We start from the raw sequence: 27729 nt of genomic DNA on the forward strand, positions 1-27729 counted from the left end.
GGAACCTCCGTGGGGCTGTGGTCCCTCTCCATTCCTCTCTTTCCAAGCCTTCCTCGCACCTCTCTCTCCTTGGTTGGGAGCATCTTCTATTTATTTTTTTTATTTATTTTTTATTTATTTGACAGGCAGAGTTATAGACAGTGAGAGAGAGAGAGAGACAGAGAGAAAGGTCTTCCTTCCGCTGGTTCACTCCCCAAATGGTGTCCACAGCCAACGCGCTGCGCCAATCGGAAGCCAGGAACCAGGTGCTTCTCCTGGTCTCCCATGCAGATGCAGGGCCCAAGCACTTGGGCCATCCTCCACTGCCTATCCAGGCCCAGCAGAGAGCTGGACTGGAAGAGGAGCAACTGGGACTAGAACCCGGCACCCATATGGGGTGCCGGTGCCGCAGGCGGAGGATTAACAAAGTGAGCCACGGCACTGGCTCCCAGGAGCATCTTCCCTGCTGGCCTTGAAACCAAGGTGGTTCCACTAGCCTTTGCAGACGTGGCCCATTCTGAAAGGTACTATCATTTCATCGTTGTCCTTGCTAGTGTTAAAAACACAAGGAACAACTCTGTTTCCAGACTATGGTTGTTGGAATCTCTGGATTCAATCCTATTGCATCATTCATAGAAGTAGTGTTGCTGTTTTCTTCATTATTATTTTTCATTAAAAATATATTTTGGCCAAGCCAAGGTCATCACAACTTGCTTAAATGTTTAGTCATATAATTTTGAAAAACTTGAAGGACTTAGATTCAGCAAAATTTTCTTAGAGTAGTGATTTTTTTTGTCAGTCTAATTGCTCCTTTGTTGTGGAAATATACGAGGGGTCTTGAAAAAGTTCATGGAAAACATGTATTCCAAAAAAGCTATGTATGGATTTCAATTTTTTTTAGCATCGAAACAAGCTTGCTTTTAGTTCCATTTTCTACAAGCTTTTTGAAAGTGCTGTTGTATTTTTTTTCTTTTACCATTTTTAATAGTCTTCAAGGAACCGAGAGAGAAAATACCAGGTCTTTTGAGATGCTTCTGAGTAGCTTTTTAATTGTTCCTTTTTGCATCTTGAAGAAATGTGGTCTGCAGGAGCATCTTGTCAATGTGTTTGAACCTTTTGAGAAGGTTCTCTCCTTTGCTACAATTGTTTAAAGGAAGGAACATAACTTCCAACCTAATAATTTTCCTTTTTCCATTGGGGTACACATCATCACAAAGATCAAAATGTCATTCTCTGGCAAAGGTGTAATTTTTATATTCCTTGTTTTTATTATAACTTTATTGCTGCATGACCAAAGTGCATGGCAGTGCAAGGCGCTAACTCCCTTACTAACCTCCCACCTGCTTTTAAGTGAGTTTTATTGTATTAAAAAATGAGACTCTGGATTCCTGCACTGCCAGGAAACAAAGATCATTTTTATTAATGTTGCTTCTAGGATGACAATGTCAGTCATTTCTTTGAAAATTCATTTTGGAAACTAAGTTTGTTCTCCAAGAAGCCTTGAAAAGAAGCTTTAAAAATGGCAAGAGAAGATCATAATAATAGAGTAGCTGGATTTGAGCATATAACTTTCCCTTCAACTTCATTTCAGATTTGCTTTTGTGCATAAGAATACACTGTATAGCTTCTCCTCATCTATCTTGTAAATTTTCTTCTCCACATAATCTCCTCTGAAGGGTACTTTGTGCAGCAGGACCTCGGGGGCAGGTGCGCGAGTGGGCACAGGCCCCTTGCTGAGGGGCAACCAGTCAGGCCTGCTGTGATGAGGTGGGCAGAGGGGCTTCCCGGAGGCTGGCGTGGGACATGAAAGGCTCTCAGTGCAATTTCCACCTCCGTTTCCCCCCAAAGAACCAATAAAACACAGATATAATATTTTGATCTATCAAAGTACATGTCAAACCAAATACCAAAATTGAGAAATCATGGACCACGTCACCTGAGGAGTGATCATAGAAGTAGAAAAAGCAACACCGGTTTGCCTGGTAGGGATTTGGGGATGGCCGAGGGGAGACAAAGGCCAGGTGGGACATGTCCTCTCCTCCCCTCCTCCCTCCACCCCTCCTCCCCTCCTCCCCTCAGGCAGTGTGGGTAGCTTCAGAAGTCAAGGCTGCAACCCAGGTTCTCCTGCCCTGTGATGCAGTTCTGCCAGGGGTCAGGCCGTGTGGAAATTCAGTGAGGAAAACCTTGGCACTCTTGGGGTTACCGTTGGGTAAAACTCCGGGGGCTCATGGAGTATGCCTTCCAGGACTTGGCAGGTGTCTCTTTCCACCTCTGTACCACTGATGGTGGGTCTTTGCAAGTGATCAGAGTGAGCGGAGACCACACTGGGACTGTAAAGATGTTAGCTGTTCATTTGTTGCTGTTGGATTATTTGTGACTGGGCTTGCTGGGTGAGTGCTGGCAATGCTGGAGTAGCCTTCAGGGGCTGTTGGCAGGTAAGAAGGGCTGGGCACTCAGTCAAGGCCAACTGCCCTCAAAGGAACAGATGCTAAAAGAGATTTTGATGTAGAGGGGGACACTCCCCTGGGCCCTGTTAATTTGTTCTTTATGCAAGCCTTTATTATCAGATCCTTGTCATGGTAGTTCTTCATTGGTGTGACCTATTCCTAACACCCTTTTGACTAGCTTCTCAAGGACAAAAACAGTCTGTACCCAGGTCTTTTTAGTCTTCCTTTGTGGCTGGCACAAGGCCTGAAATGTGGTGAATATTATAGAAGAAAATATGGAGGGGTCCTGATCTGGTATCTGGCTGCTATAGAATATTAGAGCTTTAAAGGGCCTTAGTGGTCCTACAATGGTTTCTATAGGTGGTAACTCCCATATTGGCGCCATCTCAGTGGTATCTCCCTCGGGTGCACCTGCCTCCCTTTGATGGTAACCTTTGTGTCTAGCTCACCTGCCCTGCAGCAGCAACACTTCTTGGGAGTGGAAGGTTCTAAATTGGATACAATACAAGCATTCAAGAATGAAGATATTTGGTGTGGCTTTCATAGTCTCCTATTTCTATTTTTATTCAAATCACTAGGGCTATTTGAAAGAACACAGTTTAATCATAATTGACATATACTGAACTATAATTTTTATAATTGTGTGTTTGTTATGAAATTGTCATGATTAGATTATGATAAGCTTAGCCAGGATGAGAAAGGCAAAGGAAATTGTCTTCACTTGTGAAAAGGGAGAGAGATCACTCTTAAAGATGTTCCAACTAGGACTAATCTACTCACAATATGGCTCCCAGTGTGAAGATTAATGACAGGTGGCCTTTTACAGAAATTCTCAGCCTGAGTCTAATGTACTGGTTGATTTTTTTTTATTATCCCTAACCTCCATAACTACAGGACTTTTTTTTCACCTTGTCCTTTGTTCACAATGTGGGACTGTAATTGAGTTCATATTTCTCACCCAACCTTTCAGCTGTAATTAATATTTTATTATATCAGATTTTGGCCCTAACTAGCAGAGCAGCAGGGAATTGAACTGTGTGCTCACACATGCTCACAGATGCGCACACATGCACACACACACACATGTATACACAGACCAGCAGTGAGTTACAGGTGCCATGCAGGCTCCCTATGATGAGTTACAGCCAAGAGAATGAGATGTGCCTGTGGTGGCCTGCAGGTATCCCACAGTTTATAGCCCATCTTGTGTAGATCAGATGAGAGAAATGAACGTTGCTAACAGCATATTCAATCCCACAGGTCTGCTTACGCTATGCAGTAAGTTACCCAGTGCCCATTGGCTGTGTAAAATTAGTTGCCCATTATTATTCATAATTAATGAACAAGCTCTGTTCAGGCACTCTCAATGCCAATTACCTGCAGGACTCCCAAGAATCCTTGCCGAGAAGATGAACTCCTTGAATTCCAACCTTTCTTTTCCCTCATTTTAGACTACCAGTAAACTTTTAAATACTTAATTTGGGTTGTACCACATTGTTTGGTATACTAGGGTGTCATTTCGGTGAATGCTGCCAGAGATGGAAAGAGAATGAAAAAATGCTGAACAAAGAATAGGAAGCAAATAAACTCTGTGTGCTTGAGTAGCTGTTATACCCTAAGAACACATTTATTTGGCATACTTTGTGTGGAATTGTCATTTTCTCCTATCCCTCAAAGATTGGTCTTCAGAAAGAGATCAGTACTATTTTTAGTACATTTGGAATGAATGATATGAACCAAAACTTTTAAATCAAACCTAAAAGTCCCTATCAGGTGCCATGAAATGAACAGGAGTCTAAGCCTTGAAATGCTCATTAGTGCCAATTTTAAAAGAATAGCAATGAAAGGGTCATTACTTCTCTCCCTCTGTCCTCGCCTCCTTGTCCCTCCCTTCTAATTCCCAGTTGGATTGCCTTCTAGTATGTTCTGCTGATAGGAAACACAGTAACTGGGTAAGAAAACTGAACTTACAACTAAAGGTTTAATCCTTAAATGAATTAGGACAAAAAAATTTTAGTCAGTTTCAAATTTGTAGCAGGCTTCCTCTCAAAGACATGAAAGTTATGGAGAACTAAAAACATTTTTTCACATTTGAACTTTCTGGTTTAAAAAACTGCATGAAAGATGTTCAGATGTTCTTTCCTAGGCTGTCCTTCATGTACTATTCCATATAAATGCAGATTTCTTACTCTCCTTGTAAAGGCCTTAGAGTTGTGTTGCATAAAGCCTAGCATAAATTAAACTTGAAATTAAATTTCATTCCATAAGAAAGTTCTGATATAGTGATGTCACATTTTTTGGCAGATTTATCTTTATCGTGGATTATGCTTTAATATTGCAAATGCTGTAGGAAGATCTTATGTTACTTTGAATTCCAGAATAGTGGTAGAGCAGGGCTGGGAATGGTGCAACTTTAATAAACAAAAGGGGCATGAGTTATACATTAAAAGGATAATGGAATTTTAACTCTGCTCACAAAACTAGAAACTTCTGATTGGTTTCCCATCCTTGAGAATTTGCTTTTTTTAAATCTTTTTAGGAAAAAAAAAACATTCGAACAGTAAGATTTTCAAAGGCACTTTTAAGATTATGATTGTGGTGAAAGACTTTGTGAAATTCATTAGTGAAATGATGTTATTTGTGCAGTTGGAAAGCACACCAGCCATAACACTCAGTCAAGGTACCATTGACCAGGATGCTGATAATGTGTTAATTTCCATCAGAGACAGCAATGGATGGCAATTGGGCAGCAGAAAGGATTTAGCTATTTTTCATTAGCACTTGGACTTTGATAAAGGGGAATAGAAAAGAGCTGCTTGACCTTTCAGTGCTTAAATTATTAAAGAGCAAATAGATTTGAGGTCTGGATGCTTGCAAATCTAATTTGTCTTGTGGAGCAAGGATGAAAAGACATTTGGGGTTGGAAATTGCTCTAGTCAACTTGGTGCTTTCTTTAATATATCTGAAGATGAGGAGATGGTAGCCATTTAAAAAGTAATATGTGTGGAATAGAGTGTATAATATAACTAATACCAGCTGGCTAAAAGGGAGGCCATTAAATGATCGTTTAATTCTCAAGTCTTCATCTAATCTTCATTAAAATACTGCTTGGAAAAAAAATAATTTTTTTCAGCCACATTCACATAGATGATATTTAAAGTACAAAGCAACATTTTGTTTTATTAAAGTAGGACAATGCCTAGCATAGTGTAGACACTCAACACATTGGTTGAATGCGTAAGAGCACTGATGCACTCACACAGCACGTGTATTAGTGATGCTGGGGAAAAGAGGGATGGGAAGTGAGAGACGAAGGTGAGGATGGGGAAGGACAGAGATGTGCAGAAATCAGGAGCCAGAGCTGAGAATTGAACCCAGCACTCCAATGTGGAACACACACGTCCCAACCAGTGTCTTAATGACGAGGCCAAATGCTCACTCAGTTTTCATGGGAGTAAAATGGGAAAAAACTAAAACTGCATGGGCTAGGCTAGATGCTGTGTGGAATAATTTCTGTACCCTTACTTTCTTTACATGTATCTCCATCTGCCTGCTTTGTCTAATATATGTTTCTGAGAAGTTGTTTTTAAATTGAAATGTTGAAAATCATGTCACATGCAAAGGAACTGGAAAAGCTGATTACTTAAATGAAACCAGTGCTAAAAGTTATTAGAGGTGAGCATTTGGCCTAGCAGTTAAGGCATCCTTTCTGCTAACAATCTCTTGGTTGTGTGTCAATCACTAAGGATGGCTGTCCCCGCCTCTTGGTAGAAGAAGTGTCAGAGACTTTGCAGATACATTATTAAATGAGAAGCCAGGGAGGTGGAGGAGGGACATCAAAGTCTGCTCCACCTCTTTCTGTGTTCCTGTGTCCTTTCCATAGCAAGGTTCTTCTTGAATACAGGGAGAATTCTACCACATTTGGTGCAGCATCTCCCATGACTTGAGCCAATAGAAAGTCTCTGATGTTAAGAAGCAAGAGTTGTGTTTTTACATCTATATTTTACTGTATATATATATATATATATATAATTATTTATATCAAAACGCATTTCCTCATCACACTGTAAACCTGCTGAACTACCTGGATTCTGAGCAAGCATCTCCCATTCCAAACAGTTCATCTGTAGTTGGGCAGATTTCCAGCCTGAACGGCGGCACGTGTTTCATTACTGTGTGTGTCCAGTGGTTCTTCTCTAGAGTTCACACAGACAAGAGCAGAAAGAGGCATTGCCTGGGGAAGTGGGGATGGCAGACGCCCGTTTCTGCTTCCTCCTTAGCTTCAATGGGTACCTGTCCTGAGCACCTCTTGGATGATAGCATTGTTCCAGGGAATCATGGTGCTTTTCTGTTACGTTGAGAAAAAAGTACATCTCCCTGCCAAAAGGGCTTTCCGTCTAATCTGGATTTAGTTTTTGAAAGCTGTTCAGTTTTTCTCAGCATTGGAAACTTTAGCAAAAGAGCATGAAACATTCATCATTCTAAATATCTTAATTCTTTAAAAGTCCATCAGCTCAAGGTTTCTCCTGTTCTCCTAATGTGATTTCAAAATTCAAAGACATTGAGAGTAGGTGCCAGAGACGCATTCCTCATAGAACCATCATCCTTGCAGCCATCTTTGAAGGGATCTTCCCTCATCTGATCTGTATATATGGTTCAAGGAACCTTGTTCATGATTTCCTCTGACAAATCACTTGTGACTCCAAGGTCTTGGCTTTTTAAAATTCTAGTCCTTCGCCTCTGTTTTTTGCTCTTTCCACTGACTGATGAGGGAGAAGGGCAAAGGAATATGAGAAAACATGGAAAGGTTAATGTGAATCACTATCTGTTGTGTTCTATGACTTGGTGAAGCGTCGCGTGTATTCAGACAAATGTCATTGAACAAAATAATCCATTTTTTCCCCAGACTTACACATAATATAATTTCATTATCAGGTTAACAAATGAATTGTTTGCAAAATCACCTTTAGCTCTAGGGGAAGAAAACATTATTTTAGTGTCCTATTCACATAAGCAGCAGAGAGGGCCACCTAGAGGTGTTTATAACTGTCCTGAGTTTGGTTTCTCTCAAGAAATTGTGTTGATTTGAGTGAGAGCATCGCGAGGATGAAGGCAAGCATCTCCTCTGCCTCTCAATGAGTAGGTGGTGAGCAAAGGTCTGTTAAGGCCCAAGCACTTGGTGTCACCTGTGTGCTACATGCTGCTTATGGCAGATGGCCTGGGGATCCACGTGGTTAAAGGCACAGTGGATCAGCTTAGACCAAGTGCGATGTCGTTGACAATCCTCTTTGATTTCTAGTGTATATCAAATTGTTGTGGAGGAAGAACGCCCCCGAAGAACGAAGAAGACAACAGAAGTCCTGAAGTGCTACCCGGTGCCCATTCACTTCCAGAACGCTTCCATACTGAACTCTCAGTACTACTTCGCGGCAGAGTTTCCAGCGGACAGCCTGCAAGCAGCTCAGCCTTTCACTGTTGGGGATAACAAGACCTACAGCGGATACTGGAACACTCCTCTGCTCCCCCACAAAAGCTACAGAATTTATTTCCAAGCTGCTAGTCGAGCCAATGGGGTAGGTTCTCCTAGATGCCACTTTACCTCCACTGTTTGGGGTTGTGACTGTGAACCTAGATCATGAAAGACAATAGCAAGGCAAAATGTCTTGCTTTTGTGTGTTGTTTTTTATCTAGAGAAGCTTATAGAAATGAATGAACGTGTTCATCTTTGAGGGAAGGGGTATAAATCGTCATGGCTTTTATTCTCAGTTTCTTTCTTGTTACCAAAAATTGGTTTGCAATTCTGCCTTGCTTACTATTTCACAAGCAAATGATGTAGCTACAACATATGTATTCACTTATTGGAAATGTGAGATTCACAGCGTCTGTCTTTGCAGCATCTTTTGTCCCTTTTCTGTAGTTCCAAGGGAGTTTATGTTTCCTATAGATGTGACTAAATCAGATATCCTTTTTATCCCTCTAAGAGGGAAAAGCTGTAAAAAGATGAGAGGAAAACAAAACAGATACTATCATTGCATCATTTCTAAAATTTCCCCCCTTCCTGCACAAAGCAACCCAGAGCTCTGATGATACCACAGTGGCTTCCCTTCTTCATAGCACAGGTGTAGTTAGCATTGTCAACTTGACTTCTGCCACTACGAAGGGAGGACATCTGGGATGTATAGTTCTTCTGTGCCGCTTGCACAGGGAGCAAGGACCGCTCTGAGAAGGAGTCAGGGGCCTCAAAGTAGAGACTGTTTGCTAGTAATCTGGCTCAGAAATGCCCAACATCCTAGCACCTGGGCCAGAAAACATATCTGAGTGTGCGTCAAAGGGTGATTGTGTGATTAAAGCCACCCAAGGAACAGTGAAATCTGGACTGATCCGTGTCATTTCACTAGAACTACAGCAATGTTTACTGTCTAAATAAAACACAAATAATAATTTTTCCCCTTCTTTGTTTGACACAGGAAACCAAAATAGACTGTGTTCGAGTGGCCACAAAAGGTAGGTTGAAACTGTGAGATGCTCTTTTAATTTGTGTCTCTTAATTTTAGACTTCATTTCAAAACTTTTTGAAATATAACTTCATTGAAATAAGTACATGTGTATGTTTTATGTATATATGCATGTATGTATGTATATATATATATATATATGTTTTAAGTCTTATGACAATTTCATATAGATGCTTTTGAAAAATAAGAAGCCATAGTACCGGTTTTCAACACTTTTCAATGGTTATCTATTAAAGTGTGTTTTTGAAATAAAATTAATTTTTATATGTCAGTACACATTTTTTCAAACCGTAGTACCCTACCTGGCAGTGGTATAGCTAGCAACAGCTATACCTAGCTTCGTGTGCAACACAGTGAAGGATCGCCAGCTAATTTTAAGCAATGATCGAATTATTACAGCACTATAAAATGAAGGCTACATGGGCTTTTTCACTGATGAAACAGTCTCTGAACCCAGTAACCACGTGACATTATGTGGAACTCCTATCTCCCAGGCCTGCTTAAAATCTGAGAAAATGTGACCAAGGATGAGCTGTAGACAGGGTAGCACGTGTCACCATAAGCTCCCACACCATGTTGCTAAAGAAAAGAGTGCAGATGTGTATCCATGAGCTGAGCTGCACTGTCTTGTGCACATATGGAAATGTATGAGAAAAATGCCCTGAGAGATTTAAAATGCTGTATTAAAATGAGGCATTATAAATTAACACTTGTAGTTAAGTATATTCTTTTAGTCCAAGAGAGTAACCATGACTAATGTGAAGAAGTTCTGTGTGATTTAATTTAGAAAGTTTGGTAAGAAGGCATCACTGGGTCCGTGGCATTAGGTTTAATCAGGCCATTCTTGATGAGTTCTGTTGGATAAAAATATCTTTTTTGTTGTCATTGAGTTTTAGGTGACATAGTTTGAACATAACATGGATGTATATCTCCATTTTCAAAATTCTCATTGTATTCTTGTTTCATGAAGATGCATGATGTTTTTATTCAGTACTAGCTCAATATTTATTGGTTGCATGTTAGGTGCCAGGCATTGCATGAGGTGCTCACCTCATTTGTAATTTCTTTGTCCTCGTGAAATTATAGTTCTAGTTCCAAGAATCTATATGTAGAGATTTTAAGAACCTCAACTGTTTATATCATATGTACCTCATTCAGTGCCTTATTTATAGGAATACATTAATAGTAAGTGAAATTATGGCTGTTTGTTTATTCCATGAACTGCCATGCAATAGCAACTACTTGTTACAGTTATGATGCTCTTGGACCTGGGATCCTGCCATGCCCTTAGAGCTCCAGCTCATGGCTTATGCTCAAGAGTAGGAAGTTCAAAATATTGTATAATTCTGTCCTCTTACCTTTGAGGTCTGGGAAAGTAAATCCAGTCCTAGGACTCCTAATTTATAATGCCTTATGTTTAACATCACAGCTGAAAGCACTTTCATATATGCTTTCTTATTTATTTCTTTTTACCATGAAAAAGGAAAGAGGAAATACTACTTTCATTTTTAATTCGAAGAAAATGCATAATTTTAGAGAGAAATTAATATGTAAGGGTCGCTCAACTAATAATCTGTTGCTCAAAGCTTGATCCTAAGCATTTGGAGGCCTACCCAGTGTTTCTTCTACTGTGTCTCATGGCTTTTCACCCAGCAGAAGCTCTGGCCAATTATAGGATTGTGTACTGGGAGCATCTGACCTCCCCTTTATTAGAACTGAGTCACTGCCAATTTACTGTGAAAACAGTGCAATATCTGTCATAATGCTCATGGTTAAATAATTATATAAATAACACCCTAGTAAATATGGAAACATGACAAGTTTGCTGTTTTCACAATAGATTGAATTAGATGGTGATTTGGATCATTTTTTTCCATCAGCTAGATTTCTTCAGTATTGTAATTTGTTTTTTAATTCACCAAAGGGTGATTAGGCAATCAGATGACCTGATTGACTCAATATTCCCCGCTCGTATTTTCTGAGTCATTTGCAAACATTTACACAGCAACAAACTCTATCCAAATAACCTCTTTTGGGGAAAGAAGGAAACAAATTTTAATATTCACTGCATAACATTGTCATTTCTGTTTCATAAAATCATAGAACGGGAAGAAACCTTGGGAGATAATCTCCCTGCAGGCAAAACAACTCTGCTTTGTGCTCTTTTATTGAGTTCTGCACGGACAGATTCTGCAACCCTCCTTCATGCTTTACCACCTTATTATCATTCATCCAGAAATTCTTTTGTAGCATGGGAAACCATGCTATCTTGACTACTTCGTCAAAGCAGAGAAGAAAGGAAGTCTCATGATTTTATTGGTACCATATAGTTAAGATGTTTTAAATTTAGTAAGGGTCCAAACATCCTGAGTATATTTCGCCACATTTTGCTGACAATGTTGTGGCTTAATTGAGTTTTCAGATACTAAGCTGCTTTTCTAAGCAGTGTTTTAAATTTATAGATTTCAATGTTCTCATGAAATAACTGTTGACAAGTATCTTTATGGAGAAACTATGGAGCTGGGTTTGTTTTCACAAAAAGCTAGTTTTTAGTTTCAAGTTAGGGTATGTCTCTTAAAAATATATTTCAGACTATTTATAAATTTAATGTGATTATTTTCATTTTATCCAAAGGTATATTTTGACATAGATCATCTCAAACATAAAGCTCCATAAAGTTAGACACAGAAAAAGACCTAAGAGGTGCTATTGCATATCTTCAAACATGTGAGGGATCACCTATATTTTTATGCAGCCCTTTAACTTATGTCTAGATAAGTGGTGTCCAATAGTTACATGTGACCATAATTTCATTGTTGACTACAGGCAAACTCAAACTTTCTTGAGTTACAAGGTGGCGACACCATGCAGTAGGTTACCCAGGACATTTGGGTATTGTCCTCCCAACTCAAAGGATTCTTCATCTGTACAGTGGAGTAATTAGAGGAGCTCTTAACTATACTCAGATTCTCCAATATTTTATTTTTTAAATCACATTCACAGTTTGGTAGTTGCATTCATCTCATGACTACTTGGTTCAGCTGTGTCTTGGTAATTCCTATAAGTTTTTGTTAAGGTTCAGATCCATTATGGCTACCTTGTGGTAACTGGTAGGATAGAAAGTCTTTTTGACATTTTTTTAAAAACTTCTTAATTGACACATAATAATTGTATATATTTATGGGGTCAAATGTGAAAATTCTTTTATGATAGTTTTGGAAGGCTTGATTGATTAATTCTAAACTGAAAGGATATACTTAATAATGAAAATCTGTCTGATTAGTACATTACAACTCTTGTATTTAATGCAATATATTCATTCTAATGGCTATACCAATCAGTTTGAACTGTGTACATTACAGTTTGGATTGATCTTCCATAAACTTGTATTTTCCATAATACAATGCCAACTATGTTTCTCTGTAACAACATGGCCTCGTGCAAGCTTTCCTGTTTGAAAAGGTTCCTATTTTAAAATTACTCAAACGCATATTCCATTGTTATGTGTAGAGTATTCCATAAGACTTCTAAATATAGACACACAAATACAATTTTTAAATTTTGAAGACTTTGAGTTCATAAAAGGTATTTTTGTTTTGTTTCTGGTGTATAAGGAGTGGTTGCATATGATCATTTGTTCCTCTTCATGCTATGGCTTGGCTAATGGCAGTATAGCTAGAAATAAAAAACAAAACCTGCATACAAACACATGCTAAATTCTCTACCAAAGTATTAAGGAAGTCAGATGATAAAGTTTAAACAACAACAAAAAAACCCACCGTTATTCTACAATGATAGTTTCAAGGCAAATTTTCTATGAAAACCTGCTTCATTGTAAGTTTAGTATTTTATTTAACTTAAATTTGCACTGGGCTGTGAATATACTTTGCTGGAAGAAGACCTTGAGGAAACTTTGAAGGATTTCCATTGTTCTGATGCAATTTCTAAGTATATTCATAAATTTGAATCTTTCTTTATTTATTCACTAGGCTCTTAGAGAGTTTCTCTAGACTGTTTTTCTTTTCACTGTTTCGTGCAAAGAAAACCATTCTTTCTAGGCCATAATGCATCAGAATGAAAGTGTGCTGATAAAGGAATTGAAAAGAGTGTCTGTTGAGATGTAATGCTCATTAAGATTCCTTTAATTACTCACATTCAATACATGAGAAAACAAATTATATAGTAAGACCACTCAACTATGTTAATCTGCTATTATTTTGGCTATGGATTGAGAAAATAGGAACATTTATGTTCATCATTCAGCATTGTTTAGAGAAAATACTCTTTCCTTGATCTGAAATGGTCTTCACAATGTACATCATGAGTATATTAAAGCCCCCTGAGAGGTTCCTAAAGAGAAGAAACCTGAAAAGTTCCCATGCTTCTCAAATTTATTTGACCCAAAGTCATTTTTCAGGGGACACTGGAGTCATGCAAATCACAGTTTGGTAAATGCTCATTCACCAAACTCCTGAAGATTCCACTCTGTGCACGTGAAGTCTAATCCCATGAAACATGATTTACTCCTCTGTTCATGCATCCAGAGCAAAGAGAGGCCCTAAAGTTACCACCTCCAGATACTGCCTTCCAGGCATTGGACTGGAATTTCTACCTTAATTTTTACTAACTTCCCGATTGATATTTTAAGGCAGAGTTCAGCAAATTTCTGATGTTCAGGACCAGGCGATAAATATTTTAGGCTTTGTAGGCCATATGGTTTCTGGCACAGCGTCTCAGCTATGCCAGTTCAGGACTAGAGCACCTTTTGGCGATGCAAAAACAATTGAATTGATAAAACTTTATTTGCAAAAGTGTATCCTGGGCCTACTTTCCCTTTCTAAGGTAGCTTGTCATGTAATCAAGTTTGCTCCTCCTAGCTAAAAATAATCACAAGCAAACACTTTACAAAGCAAAGCACTGAGATCATATAAAAATTCTTCCTAAAATTTAAAATGTGTTTTTTTCATAGTAGTGTTAGCCTGATGGTAATTAGAATTCTTTTTATGTGCAAATATGTAGCTGCCCAGCATAGCTACTCTCAAGGAACTTTCTTCATATTGCTTCCCATTTTGTATATTAGATAGGCGCTCTGCTTTTCTTTAAGATAGTATCATTTTGCTCACAAGGAGAATAGGTCAAGGTTTCCTGTAAGTAATGAAAAATGCACAGTTGTAGGCCGGCGCCGTGGCTCAATAGGCTAATCCTCCGCCTGCGGCGCCGGCACACTGGGTTCTAGTCCTGGTCGGGGCGCCGGATTCTGTCCCGGTTGCCCCTCTTCCAGTCCAGCTCTCTGCTGTGGCCAGGGAGTGCAGTGGAGGATGGCCCAAGTGCTTGGGCCCTGCACCCCATGGGAGACCAGGAGAAGCACCAGGCTCCTGCCTTCGGATCAGCGCGGTACGCCGGCCTTGGCGGCCATTGGAGGGTGAACCAACGGGAAAGGAAGACCTTTCTCTCTGTCTCTCTCTCACTGTCCACTCTGCCTGTCAAAAAAAAAAAAAAAAGAAAGAAACAAACGCAGTTATGTTGGTCACCCAGTCTATGACCAGGGCAAAGCAGTATGTGTGTACAACTTCAGTTGGCACCAACTTTGTAACAAGTCTTAGTCTTAGAAGTAACATTTTGCTGTGTACAACTTTTATCTGTATGAAGATTTGCATCATATGTCATATCAAGGAAATGTCTTTGTAACTCTCCATTCTGTGACCAAACTGTTAGTTTGTTCATCTCCCTTAGCGAAAAGTTAATAATATGTGAAAGACAGTTCCGCCATTTTTAAACAGAGTTGCTGCAGTTGTGTAGTTGTAAGTAGCAGCACTGTTTGGTGCAGAGGGATATTTCAAAATATTATGCAGCAGCAGTTTTGGGTTTAATTGTCTGCAGATGGTAGATGATCTATTTTCCTTACTCGCTGCCACACTTCTAATAGCACCCAGGCTGTTCCATGTAAATTAGTAATCTTTCATGCAAGCCTGTCCTTAATTTTCCAATATTTTTTCTTTGCATCATTTTCCAGCTGTATCATGTTAGAACTGACGTTTTAATTTTCTATCTTTTTTCAATATCTGTGTGTCATAAATGTTAACCACTTAAATACAGCTGCTGAGCTGTGCAGGCAAACGAAGTTCGCCTGGTCCACCTACTCATTTCCTTGGTCACATGTTAACCAGGACAACTAGAACAAGGGCAATTAGCAGTTTCCGTTTTTTTAAACCAATATTTTGAGCTGCATCTTTTTAATTTTTTTCATGTAAAAAAATAAGGTTCCTAAATGGAAATCCACATGAACTGTATCTATCGGAGAAATTACACAAAAATGTTTCTAGTGAGAAGGATAATGTTCATGACAATGGTGATATTAGCAAGAGAAAATACTGTGAATTTAGCAACAGAATTTTAAACAACCTGGTAAATTCTAAAAGCCTAAAGTTTAAATCATCAAAATTAGTGGCATATCTTTACATACCATGGTCAAGTGCAATTGAATACCCACTAGTTTTCACCTTTACTTAGGACTAATATTTTTGGTTTTGTTTTACTTTCTTTTTCCTCTTCTTCAGTTGATCTGTCCAAGATCTCAGCCAAAGCTTGCAATTGGGTCATAGTTAGAAATCCTGCTGCATGACTAGAGCTTGTTTAAGACAAAAGAATTCAGAAAAATTCAACACCTGGCTATGGTTATTTTTTAATTTTTTCTTCCTTTTCTTTTTGTTGTTGTTGGAACAAAGTTGAGACGGTTTGATATACTGATGGGATTCTTCTTGCTAGCCTAGCTTCAGTCTGGCTTTTTTTTCCCTCATGCATGCTGACCTGGAAATCCTCTTTGCCTTAGCTGCGATAATCGTGACTCAGCTTACAACACCTTACATTCGCATCGCCCCTGCTGCAGGCGACGGCCAACTAACAGGTCAGATGTTCAAGTATAGATGAGTCATCCTGCCCATTTCCTGCTCATTTTTCTCAGCTTTGTTTCCCCTCTACATTTCCTCCTTTGCTTAAGGCCTATTGATAATGCTTCAGACCCTTGTTTCAGACCTGTGCTTGTATTAAATTAAATGATATGCTTGGCCTCTTCTTTGTGCACATTTATGTCCATGCATTAAGTACGACTCCACTGCATGTTTTCATTGTGTGTCTGGTCTGTTAATATGTTCCTTTCTAGCCTAATGCTATACAGAAATGAAATTTGCTGGACCTGCAATAGCAGTGACATCAATTGACAGGATTTCAAACAATATCCTTAAAGATGTAGTCCCAGTGTTCCAAATTAATATAAAAAGGCCTTGAGATTTAAGGGTGAGAGAGCTTTGTTTTTCACCGTGCAGAGTTTAGTTAGCACTTGCATTCAGCAATACACAATCTTGTCTGCCAATGTTATTAAATTAACTCACCCAAAGCTCTTTAGAGTGACACTGTTCAAATAGCTTTTCATGTACATACAATTGTTGAGAGCTTATTGTTTTCCTTATTGATCCCTTTTGCAAAGCAAAGCGTTTATATAAAGCAATGGCATATGTGCAAGTCAAATGCATTGAAAAATTTCAGAAAGTTTAGAAAAACTGATCGGCTTAAAATCATGAAGTTGAACTGTGTGAGGCTTTATACCAAGAGAAATTACAGAGCATCTTGAAGAGTCTCATGGAAAAACATAATTAAAAGATAAGCTTGTGGGGCAAGTAGTAAAGATGTAAGTTAAGACCCTTCACATCCCACATTGGAGTCCATGGATTTGATTCCCAGCTCCTGTCCCTGATTCCAGCTTCATGCTGATGCAGACTGTGGGAGACAGTGTTAATGGCTCAAGTAATTAGCTTCATGCCACCCAGAATTGAGTTCCTGGCAGCAGCCCTGGCCCAGCCCCTACCATTGTAGGCATATGGGGGAGTTAACCAGTGGATGAGAGTTTTGTTTCTCTCTCTCTCTACCCCCTTTCCCCACCTATTTCTCTCTCTCTCTCTCTCTCAAGTAAATATCTTTTTGAAAAAAGAATAAGTTTATTTTGGTGTAAAAATATTTGAAATTCACGAATAAGATTCTCATAACATTGATTTTCCATGACTCTTGAAGACTCTTTGAGAGCATGGATTTCAAAATTTTTGCACCAAAATAAACTTAACTTTTGATTACATCTTTCCATGAACTTTTTGAAGTACCTTTTGAAATTAACTTGCTCAGTATTAACTACCTCTGAAAATATTCAGATAGCTTTATAAACTCATACAAAAAACGAGTCCAATAAATTACTACAGAACTCCAGAAGACAAACTTGGTTTTTGTTTTTGTTTTTTTTTTTTTTTTTTGCAACAAAAGCAAATCATTGTCAAGGCTTCCAACGTTAATCATGCAGGAAGGTCTCAAAATTCTGATTTCAGAAAGACTATTGATTGTTGTAGGTTATTGCATGTAGTTTAGGTATAATTGAAGCCATGTAAGAAATGTACCACTACTTTCCATATAATGTCTAATCCAACAATTGTTTTTGTGTATGTGAAACTAGAGAATATTCCCTAACATTTAAGAAAATTATAAAGCTTTATTCATGGTAAGAAACAATCAATGTTAAGGTTGTACTATGAGCTTATAATTTTGAGAAATAAAGCAACTGAGACTCAGGAGAATTAGAGACATATTTTGTAAGGTTGACAAATGCAAAAAAAACCTCTTCTTTCTTCTTCACTGACGTCCCACACATATTTTCAGTCCTCTATTTCAGGGCCCAAATGCCATGTTTGCCAACAGTTCTGTTTCCCTGGCTTTCAAGTTTCTTTTGAGCGTCTATGTTGTATTGATTAAAGTTCTAATTGTCACACCAGTACGCGTGCTTGAGGGATGATATATACCTTAGCAAAAATCCTCCCCTTTAAAAACTAGATGTTCAAGGACTGGCCCATGGTGCTCCGTGTAGAGTTATGTGTCCATCTTGAACTTTGTCTAGGATCCTGGGTCTGAGCCCCCATTATGTCTGAGTTGGCCACAGACTCATCAGTAACACTTAAAAGTTGATTGGCCTCACCATCATAAAACAACTATAGTTAAGTATGCCCTTTCTCAGACTCTGCCTGTAATCCGCTATCTCCAGCTGACTGACACATGTAGGTAACTAGCCGTGGAGTATGTGAAGTTTCTGAAGCAGCAGTGGGGAACCTTTTCTCTGCCAATGGCCATTTGGATATTTATAACATCATTCACAGGCCATAAAAAAAATCAAATTAAAAATTAGCCTACTATAGATTATTGAATTTCAAGTCCCACCTGTAATCATCTTGGTAGTACCAGACCAAATTATTTGGGGAGCCACTTACCAGGCATTCTCCACCTCCTAGTCAATAGAGTTTTCTCTGAAAACTTGCATGGTTATGGTTATGAAGACACTTCATAAAGTGGCCACATTCACAAGGCTTTTGGATGCATTGGGTGTTATTACCTTGGACCTAGTCTGTGAAGGATGCATCCGTCACCACCATTTGTGTAGGGCAGCCATTTCCCAGGGACTGCAGGGGCCCCCATTGGTGAATTTGGTTTATTAAGGATTAAAATGATGGGAGCAGAGTAAGCCTCAAACACCAGTAAAAACCTACACTCATTCTTTCTTCGGTATTTACTGCTGGTTTTAATGATGGTTAATCTCACTCAGATACATTCACACTGAAGTCATATTTCTTTTGCATTTTCTATTTGTCTCAGCCATCAACTTTGATAGCAGTAACACAGTCCTTTTTTAAAAAGATTTATTCATGAGTCAGACTGCACAAAGAGTCTTCATTCATTCAATCTTTTTTTTTTGACTTTTATTAAGCACCTTTTGTGTGCCAGGTATGGATCTCTGAACTTTAAAAGTTTCACTTTGTATGGTTGCCCAGACATTGTGGCATCAAGTCTATTTGCATTCATATCAAAAGCGACATACACACATCCTCTTAGGAGTCGAAAGTGAATATTGTGCTTGTTCTTTGGCACAAACAGCAGTTTTACAACTCATGGGGAAACAAGGACATGTGTTTCAAAGCCTTTCTCAGCTTAAGAAATGGCTATGGGGACAGCGCTGAACATTTCTGTGTGTGACCCATTAGACAGGTATAGGTTTGTTTGCCAGATCACTCCTGTCACTTGTAGAAGTCAACAAGAAATACGGGCGGGACACCTTCTGAAGTGCCTTCAGCTCTTTTGTTCATTTTGTTTTAATCACGTTGACATCTTGCCCCTAAACATGCCATCTGATGCTCCTCTTACACTAGGGAACTTCTGTGAGTCCGTTGTGTTATTATAACTGTTGCACCAGCGGGCAGCCTGTCTGGTTAGGCCGGCCTCAGTGTGGGTGAAATCTCTCTAGCTTGTCCAACAGCAGCAGGTGCCTTGGTGCCTTGATTCCCCACACTGAGCACTGTGCTGGGTAAAAGTGAAAGTGCTCCTAAATGTTTGTTGATTGACTCTAGTGAATGAAGGGCTCAGATGCCAGGAGGATTCTCTAAAAGGAGCTCTGACCACAGAATGCATGTGTCCTGCCTTGCACAGGGCAGTGTGTCTTAAACCTGTTATCCTCAGTCAGCAGTAAGAAATGCAACACCACCCAATATGAACTCATACACACACACACACACACACACACACACCAGTGTAACTGAGACAAAAGCTTTGCAGTCTCTACTACCAACACTGCTGACAGCCTCTGATGCACTCTGATTTTTTTCTATACTGTTCTATCATGTTTTTCTTTAAAAGAAAAAAAAAGTCTCATTGCTATTTTCTGATTGGATTTCCATTTCCCACTAGTGAGTTGAAGGTTGTAACTCACAGTTTAAAAAAAAAAATCTGCTTGCACACTAGAGTCAGGAGATTGTAAAAGGGAACAGAATATCTTATTGGAATGAAGGTCTCATCTGCCTAAAACTGGTACAGGAGAGAGTGCACACAGAGAAAGTTCTAGAAAATGGCAGTGCTTCTAGTCTCTACTTTGTTCCCTTTACCTTTTTTAAAAAATTTATTTGAAAGGCAGAATTACAGAGAGAGGAAGAGAGACAGAGAGAGAGAGAGAGAGAGAGAGAGAGAGAGAATCTTCCACAAAATGGTTCACTCCCTAAATGATTGCAACAGCTGGAGATGGCCAGGCTAAAGCCAGTGTCTTCCTCTGGGTCTCCCACGTTGATTTAGGGGCCCACTTGGTCCATCTTCTGCTGCTTTCCCTGGCAAATTAGCAGCGAGCTGGATTGAAAGTAGAGCAGCCAGGTCTTGAACCAGTGCCCGTGTGGGATGCTGTTGTTGCAGCTGGAGTCTTAACCAGCAATGCCACAATGCTGGCCCCTTTTTTTTATCTTGTGTTTCATTGTTTATAATAGACTTGCTCTAGGGAGAAAATAGAAAGCTGCACACAGTAGATATTTCTCTTTAAGAATTTTAAAATTCATAAATATAGGTTATTTCATATTAAGATATTTCTGTTTGTGATTTAATAACCCAGTCAACTCAGCTGCTGTGGAGAATGAGTTCCTTATGCAAAATCTTATCATCTGTTTCATTTAACCTGTACATCTACTATGATGAGATCTGTAGCCTGGAGTATTTATAAACAAGTGACTTCTGGGATCCAAGTACAAACAGAGATATCAGAGCAGGTAGACTTTCTTGCTAGTTGCAGTTAGTACTTGAGAGAAAAAGAGAGGAAGAGCTGCCAACAGTTAGTCCCACATAAAGTTTCAAGTTTGGAAAACCATACCTGGAGCACATTTCCATATTGTGAAAATGAAATACAGGCAGACATTATTTAAGGCAGTGGAAATGGGTTTACTTGGTAACTGCAGGCAATGAGGGAAGGAGCTGAGCTCTGTTCTGATTTGTACAGAGGGGCCTTGCCCTTCTAAAGGCTGCAGAGGGCTGAGTTGGCAGGAAGGGGACTGTGGTCCCTGTGAACACATCTGGGTTTCCTCCCTGACCTTCCTGGAGCTGGGCTCCAGCCCTCCCCCAGAGGCTGGGAGACAAGGGCCTGCTCAGCTTAGAGGCCTAGCTGTCATGAAATACATCCTAAGGGATTGCTTTTAAGCCTTCATGTGGCTCTTAAAGAGAATATAAGGATATTTCAAAAAGTCTGCGGAAAATCTGTGTTATGGAAAAAATCCCGCAGATTTCAAAAAAATTTTTGCACCAGAATAAACATCTTTTGATTCCATATTCTCTGACCTTTTTGAAGTGCCCTTGTTTTGAGAGGGTGGCTTTTTTGTTTGTCTCTTAAATTCAATTGCAAGACCTGGAGGTCACTGAACTGGGTCACCTTGGAGGAAGAGAGAAAGTGCAGAATTCACAGAGGATGCCCTGTGTTCATATTCTGTACTGAGCCTGGCAAATGCACCACTCACTAAGTCCTCGTGGCAGGCACCAGGGAGACATTGCATGGCATGTCACAGCTGCACACAGAAGCTCACCAGGATGAGCCTCACCCCCACAGGCCCCGCAGGTCATACGTGGAGTCACATGTGATGCCATGTGTGATACCATGTCTCGTGTATGGAACCCTCGGTCCTTCCAGCTCAGAGTGGGTTGGACCCCCACCTTCATACCTCGGCATCTCCTCCTGGACCTTGCAGGCCTCAATGGATGCCCCCAGACTCTCACACCCTGGAGCTCTCCCTGTGGTTTCTCACTGCCACCCTGGGCTCCAAGGGCCCTTGGCTGCCTTGTGCTTCCTCTACTTGTCATGTTTATCTCCAGCCCTCAGAACACCCCGTCACCTGCTTTCTCTGCTCCTTTCCCCGTTATTCCAAAGGTTGCAGAAACAGGTGTATAGTTCGAACCCCGGCCATGGGGATTCTCTGCTGATCAACAATGTCTGCTGCACCTGCAGCAATGGAGTGCTGCCCACCACCCCTAGCCATGCTCCCCTCAGCCTCAGGAGATGTGTGCACTCACCCTAAGGTGGCGTGGTCAGGCCTTTCTCCTCCTTTTCCTCCCTGTGCCCTTTCTGCTGGTCTCTTGGGCAGCCACGGTGCATCAGGCTTTCCTAAAGCCCGTGGTGGTGCTAGCCGTTGAGTCACACGGAAGGACACCTTCCCTTAGGTACAAAAAATCATTACTGAAGGGCACCACCAACAGCAAACAGCCCGAGGAAGTTTCTGGGACTCTCAAGATGAGCGTGTTCATATCAGGTATCCCTCATCAGCTCCAGGCAAGAGCTGAAACCAGGCAGAGAGGCCAAATGAAGGTCTTTAAATGGGTTTGGGGGAGTGGCTTTAAATTTGGTCTATGGGGAGAAGGGATTGGGAGATGGAGGAAGGCCCTTCATTCCACAAGTGTTCATTAACCAATTAGTGTATCATAGACCATCAGTCATCAATTGCCATATCATAGACCATCAGAGCTGGAAACCCTATACAATATCCGGCCCAGTGGTTCTTAAACTATGTTCGCTGGGGTTCCTGGAAGTGCCTCAGGAGGGCTGCACGGCAGCTTCTGTGTGTAATAGCAGTGGGTAGCCTGGTGGTCAGAACATGGGCTGTAGAACTAAATTGCTCAGGTTCAGATCCCAAGCGCTGGCCCTTAGCAGCAGAGTGGCCTCAGGCAAGTGACAGCACCTCTCTTTCCTCAGTTTTCTCGTCTGTGAAATGGGACTGAGAGTGGGACTTAGAAAGTTACTGTCAGTATTAAATGACCTAACAAAGCACAAAGTACACCCTCAATAAATGTTAGCTATTATTGTTTTCTGCCTTTACGCATTTCCTTTTAATTGCGGGAAGAAGAATGCATCCTTTCACTGATGCACCAAGCACAATTGTTCCCACTGTAGCCCACAGCACCCAGCAAGTATGCCAGATTATTTGCTGATTGACAGAATAAGTAACAGTCTGTGATCTTCCTTGTTAAATTTACTTCGAGGTATTTTATAGCTTTCATCACGGGAAGGAGGAAATTCTAAGCAAATCTTGACTGAGGGCAGAAATCTTTAGAAGTTAGTTTATTTTTTGCTTTCAAATGACTGTGCTGTTCACTTGCAAAATGTGTCCCTTCATCTATATGTATTTTTTTGAATTCAGTAGATTTTTCTATTGCAAATAAAGCAAACCAGTGGTTTTTTTCAGTTCATTTAAAAGCACAATTTTAATCGTCCCTTTCTTTTGGCAACAGCCATAAAACTTGTCTAGCTTTTAATTTTCTAGTGAACGGCCCGCCCACTGCACCAGGTTGCATCCAGCTGACCTCTCTGCCTCCCACCCATCACGGCCAGCAAGGGAGCCTTGGTGCTCCTTGGGATCAGTGACCCATGACAGGGCTGAGACACAGACAGATGATATCTGTCCCTCACAGACAGGCAATTCTCTATTGGCAAAACGGATATAACTGGAGTCAGGTCTTGGCCACACTGAGAAGCTAGGAGGACTGGACTGAAGGTGATAAGGTGCAGTCAGTGCCAGGAACAGCAGGTGCTAAGGTCCTGTGATGGGACAGGACAAATCTGAAGACCTGCAATGAGGTCCTAATGTCTGGAGAGTGGAGCACAAGAAGAATGTGTGGGGGAGAGCAGTTAGACTGTCCAGGCAGACACAGGCTGACCGTGACCTTGCACATTAAGCTAAGGACTTCAGTCTTGATCCCAAGAACATTATGAAATGATTGAAGTGTTTTCAAGAGGGGCACGTGAGATCAGGTTGGCAGACGATTCCCAGCTGTAGGACAAAGACTGAAAGTAAAACCCTAAGAAACGGAAGACTGTTCAGCCACCTAGAAAGGAACAGAGGGCGTGTATGTGAATAGAAGAGCTAAATGCCAGGATGTTAGTGTAGTCGGTAGTGGCCTCGGGCAGTTGGTCAGCTGCAGTCAGCAAGGAAGAGCACATGATGGGAATTAAGGGGCAGGGCCACACGTATCAAAGGAGGCTTTGAATCCCTCCGGGAAGGAATGGCTCCACCCCACCCTCGGCTTGAGATACCCACTTGATTACTATTGAGAGCTTTTCACTGTGGTGCACATAAGAATCACAACAGCTACAGGATGATGCAGCTCATCAATATAATGTGAATATGTGGGCACTGAGACAAACTCCTCCCTCCTTGAGCAGAGGGTAGTTTTATATTGTCCTTTCAAGAGTTCGCTCATTGGACTCTTGAAGAGTTTTATCAGAGGCGATTGTTCATTGCATTTACTATAATGTGTGTGTCCACACATAGAAATATTTTGGTCTACAATTACAGGGGCCACATCATGTGTATCTTCAGACTTTGCACAACCTGCCAGTCAGGGGCTGCCCAGGCGAGGCACTCACAGGCAGGCTAGTATTTTCTGATGGATTGAAGTCGTTCATCAAAGGTAAACTTCCTTTGAGGTGGGAACTAATTTCCACATTGCATCTTTTAAAAATAACATGGCTGCCCCCCCAGACACGTGAAGCTGTGACTGCAGTCAGGCTGCCCGGGGTTTCAGGAGGTGCACCTGGACCCACGGCTCCCTGGGCACCTCTGGGCAGCCTCCCTCCTGGCAGATATATAAGGCACACAGAGTGTTGAGTTCTGATGGAAATCAGAGTGGCCCTTGAAATGCTCAGCTTTAGGGGGCAGTACGGTGAGCGCTGGCCTCTGCTTCATTCATTCACGCGTGCATGCCTCTTTCACTTCCATGAGCTGCTCGTGGGTCTGCTGGGGGAGCCTGCTGTGTCATCAGCTCTACATGAAAGCCAAGAGAACATCCCAAGAGGAACATGTGCTGTTAGCTCTTAAGGAACTTCTCATTAGGGCCTTGGCTAAGAACCACATAAACACCTCGTAAATATTCCACTTGGTGCATTTAGCAGTATCTTGAACTGTTATTAGTCATGATAAGTGGTAATGGACTACATTAACATGTATTTAGATGTATTCTAAAACATATCATCTATAAGATACATTGTTTTCAGTGTTCAAAGCTTCAATTCCACCTTTCGAGAGAATTTTGGATAAAAATGGGGGGAAGAAAGTATCTCCCTTACTCTCCCTTTAAATAAAAATGGCCAAACCCTTCATTAATGCTGATAATCAACTGATTGGAAATTTGATTGGATTAGAACTACCTTTTGCCAACTAAGTATCTTGGAGTTTTTTGGTCAAATACAGTACCATATAAATATGAATAATTCATAATTCATGTACACTGTCTCAGACATTTCATAATCAATGGTAAAGGCATATCATGATGTGCTGTGTATATTTCCTGTGTTAGAGGCCAACATGGGAAATTGGTGTGAGGAGGACTTGATTGGGATTTCAGCATCTCTTACAGAGCTCATTTAAGGATTCTGAAATTTCCTTCTCGGCAAGAAAGAATGTAAAATGAGAGGAAATTTTTATTCTTTCTGCAAAACCAGCTGACTGCATTTTAATAGGCTACAGTGTCATTGTTGATTTATTGCCCTTTTTTGTTCTTTTATGTGTTATATTTGTCATTTTGCTATGGCAGTTTCATCTATAACACAGCATAGTTACAAGAAAATGGTGAGAGGATGCAGGAATGCCAGGGGAGATTCTGTTCCCTCTCCTTGTCAGTTTTTGGAATGAAATACTGAGTCAAATGTCAAGTATTTGATTTTGGAAATAATGTATTTTTGAAGCTGGATATTGCACTGAAATAGTGTTGTTTTCCATTTTTATTACATAAACTTAAGAATTTCTATGTAAAAGATTTTCAGTGTATAACAATTTAATTTTTCAATATCCTTTTATGTTTTTCCTTTCTATCAGCAGTGTGATAAAGGAAAACAAAAGAGTATCTTTAACTGTCTTTTATTTATTTGAGGCATAGAACTTTCTGGCTTGCAGCATAAATTGAACTTTATCTACCTTTTAATTTTGGTATTAATCCAGAACCTTATGCATTTGAAAATAAGCCAAGATTCTGGCAAAATGTGCAAGATACCATTAAAAGGAAAGTTCCTACAGTTTAACAAATAGATTATTCTTGGCATTCCTATAAGGAAATGTATTATTTTTATTTTATAGTGAAATCAATTTATCATTGATATTAATAAAAATGGAGAAGAAATGGATTTTTAAAAATATTTATGAAAGCTGAGTGACAACATCTGTTTTACTAGGTCTTTTAAAAAAAGATTTATTTATTTTATTTGAAAGGCAGAGTTACAGAGAGGCAGAGGCAGGGAGACACACACACACAGAGAGAGAGAGAGAGAGAGAGAGAGAGAGAGAGAGGGGTCATCCATCCATGGGTTCACTTCTCAGATGGCTGCAATAGCCAGAGCCACACCGATCCGAAGCCAGGAACCAGAAATTTCTTGATCTTCCATGTGGGTGCAGAGGCCCAAGGACTTGAGCCATCTTCTACTGCTTTCCTATGTCATAGTGGAGAGCTAGATCGGAAGTGGAGCAGCTGGGACCTGAACTGGTACCCATGTGGGATACTGGCACTGCAGGCGGCAGCTTTAACTGCTCTGCCACAGCGCCAACCCCTTCACGAGGCCTCTATTCAAGGGACCCACATACCTGTACTTCGACTACTGTTGATAGACACCAATTGTAATATTCTTATTTGTATTCTCTTATTTTCTTTAAAGAAGTTCCTGCAACTTAAAATATAAGGTATCAAGATTAATTCCAACAGACTTATGTCTAAGAATCCCAGTGGACTTTACTCAGAATTTGTAGGCAAAGGTCCATCTTGTGCTGTTGTATGGTGAAATTTTGGTTCACTTTGGATTCGTCTCTCTTGTAAATAATTGTTTCATTACCATGAGATACCTTGTGTGTGAGAGTGCTTTGGAAATATACATGGGTGTGATCCCACTTAATCAGAATGCAAGGAAAGTCAGAATTTCCTGCATCATCTTAAGGCAATAGGATGGAGAGGAGGCTCACAGATGGAGAACATTTCAGGAATAAATCAGATAGAATGATGCTCCTTGTTGAAGAAAATGTGTAAATATCCCGCCAACTTTGTAAAATTACAGAGAGAGAAATCAAGCCCTGGAGAATAAAAGGGAAAACCATAGTCCTCTTAACAGAAGTTCCCTGTTTGCCCTTTGGACAATATCTAAACTTGTAACTTGTTCATGAATATCTAAATTATTGAACTGAGAGTGATAGTCAACATCTTTTAAAAAACAACTCATAAAATTCTTGTTTGTCAAAAATGTTTCCCCTCCTTTCCCATATCCATAACACACACACACATGATACACACACACATACCACACACATGCATACATACATAGTATTTTGCTTCTTTTAGAATTGTCATTGTCATTTTTTTTTTGACAGGCAGAGTGGACAGTGACAGAGAGAGACAGAGAGAAAGGTCTTCCTTTTTGCCGTTGGTTCACCCTCCAATGGCCGCCGGGGCGGGGGCACCGCGCTGATCCTATGGCAGGAGCCAGGTGCTTCTCCTGGTCTCCCATGGGGTGCAGGGCCCAAGACTTGGGCCATCTTCCACTGCACCCCCTGGCCACAGCAGAGAGCTGACCTGGAAGAGGGGCAACCAGGACAGAATCCAGCGCCCCGACCGGGACTAGAACCCAGTGTGCCGGCGCCGCAAGGCGGAGGATTAGCCTAGTGAGCCGCAGCGCTGGCCTGTCATTGTCATTTTTAATGAAATAGTCTTGAGTTTGGTGTTAATGTCCGATTCTTTCTCAAACCATGGCTCATCTTGTTTAGCTGTAGTATATTCTGCATCTTGCTCCTTCTGGGGAGGTTGTCTTAAGAGAAAAGGAAAGAGAGAGACTACCCTCCCTCTTTGAACTATATTGCTGTCCAGCTGCTGGCCTCTGTCATACACGGGCCAGCTGGAAAAGCCAGGGCTCTGTGTTGTTCAGGATGAACCATGGTGCA

General features: G+C 40.5%; 1 protein-coding gene across 13 annotated transcripts in view; it reads left to right on the top strand.

Moving 5' to 3' along the window:
- PTPRM (protein tyrosine phosphatase receptor type M) overlaps window positions 1–27729 on the top strand; it is an 884286-nt gene that overhangs the window by 557397 nt on the left and 299160 nt on the right. For 7 of the 13 annotated variants that reach the window (XM_089305326.1, XM_089305320.1, XM_089305321.1 and 4 more), the window contains exons 12-13: window positions 7726–7999; window positions 8894–8930. In XM_089305326.1, coding sequence (XP_089161452.1) covers window positions 7726–7999; window positions 8894–8930 — 311 coding nt within the window. Of the gene's footprint in view, window positions 1–7725; window positions 8000–8893; window positions 8931–15770; window positions 15846–27729 lie in introns of all 13 variants that reach the window. The other 6 variants (XM_089305325.1, XM_089305318.1, XM_008261054.5 and 3 more) reach the window with 1 other exon arrangement.

This window comes from Oryctolagus cuniculus, chromosome 10, assembly GCF_051225735.1.
Source record: "Oryctolagus cuniculus isolate XC-2025 breed Fujian yellow rabbit chromosome 10, ASM5122573v1, whole genome shotgun sequence".
NCBI classification, from domain to species: domain Eukaryota; kingdom Metazoa; phylum Chordata; class Mammalia; order Lagomorpha; family Leporidae; genus Oryctolagus; species Oryctolagus cuniculus.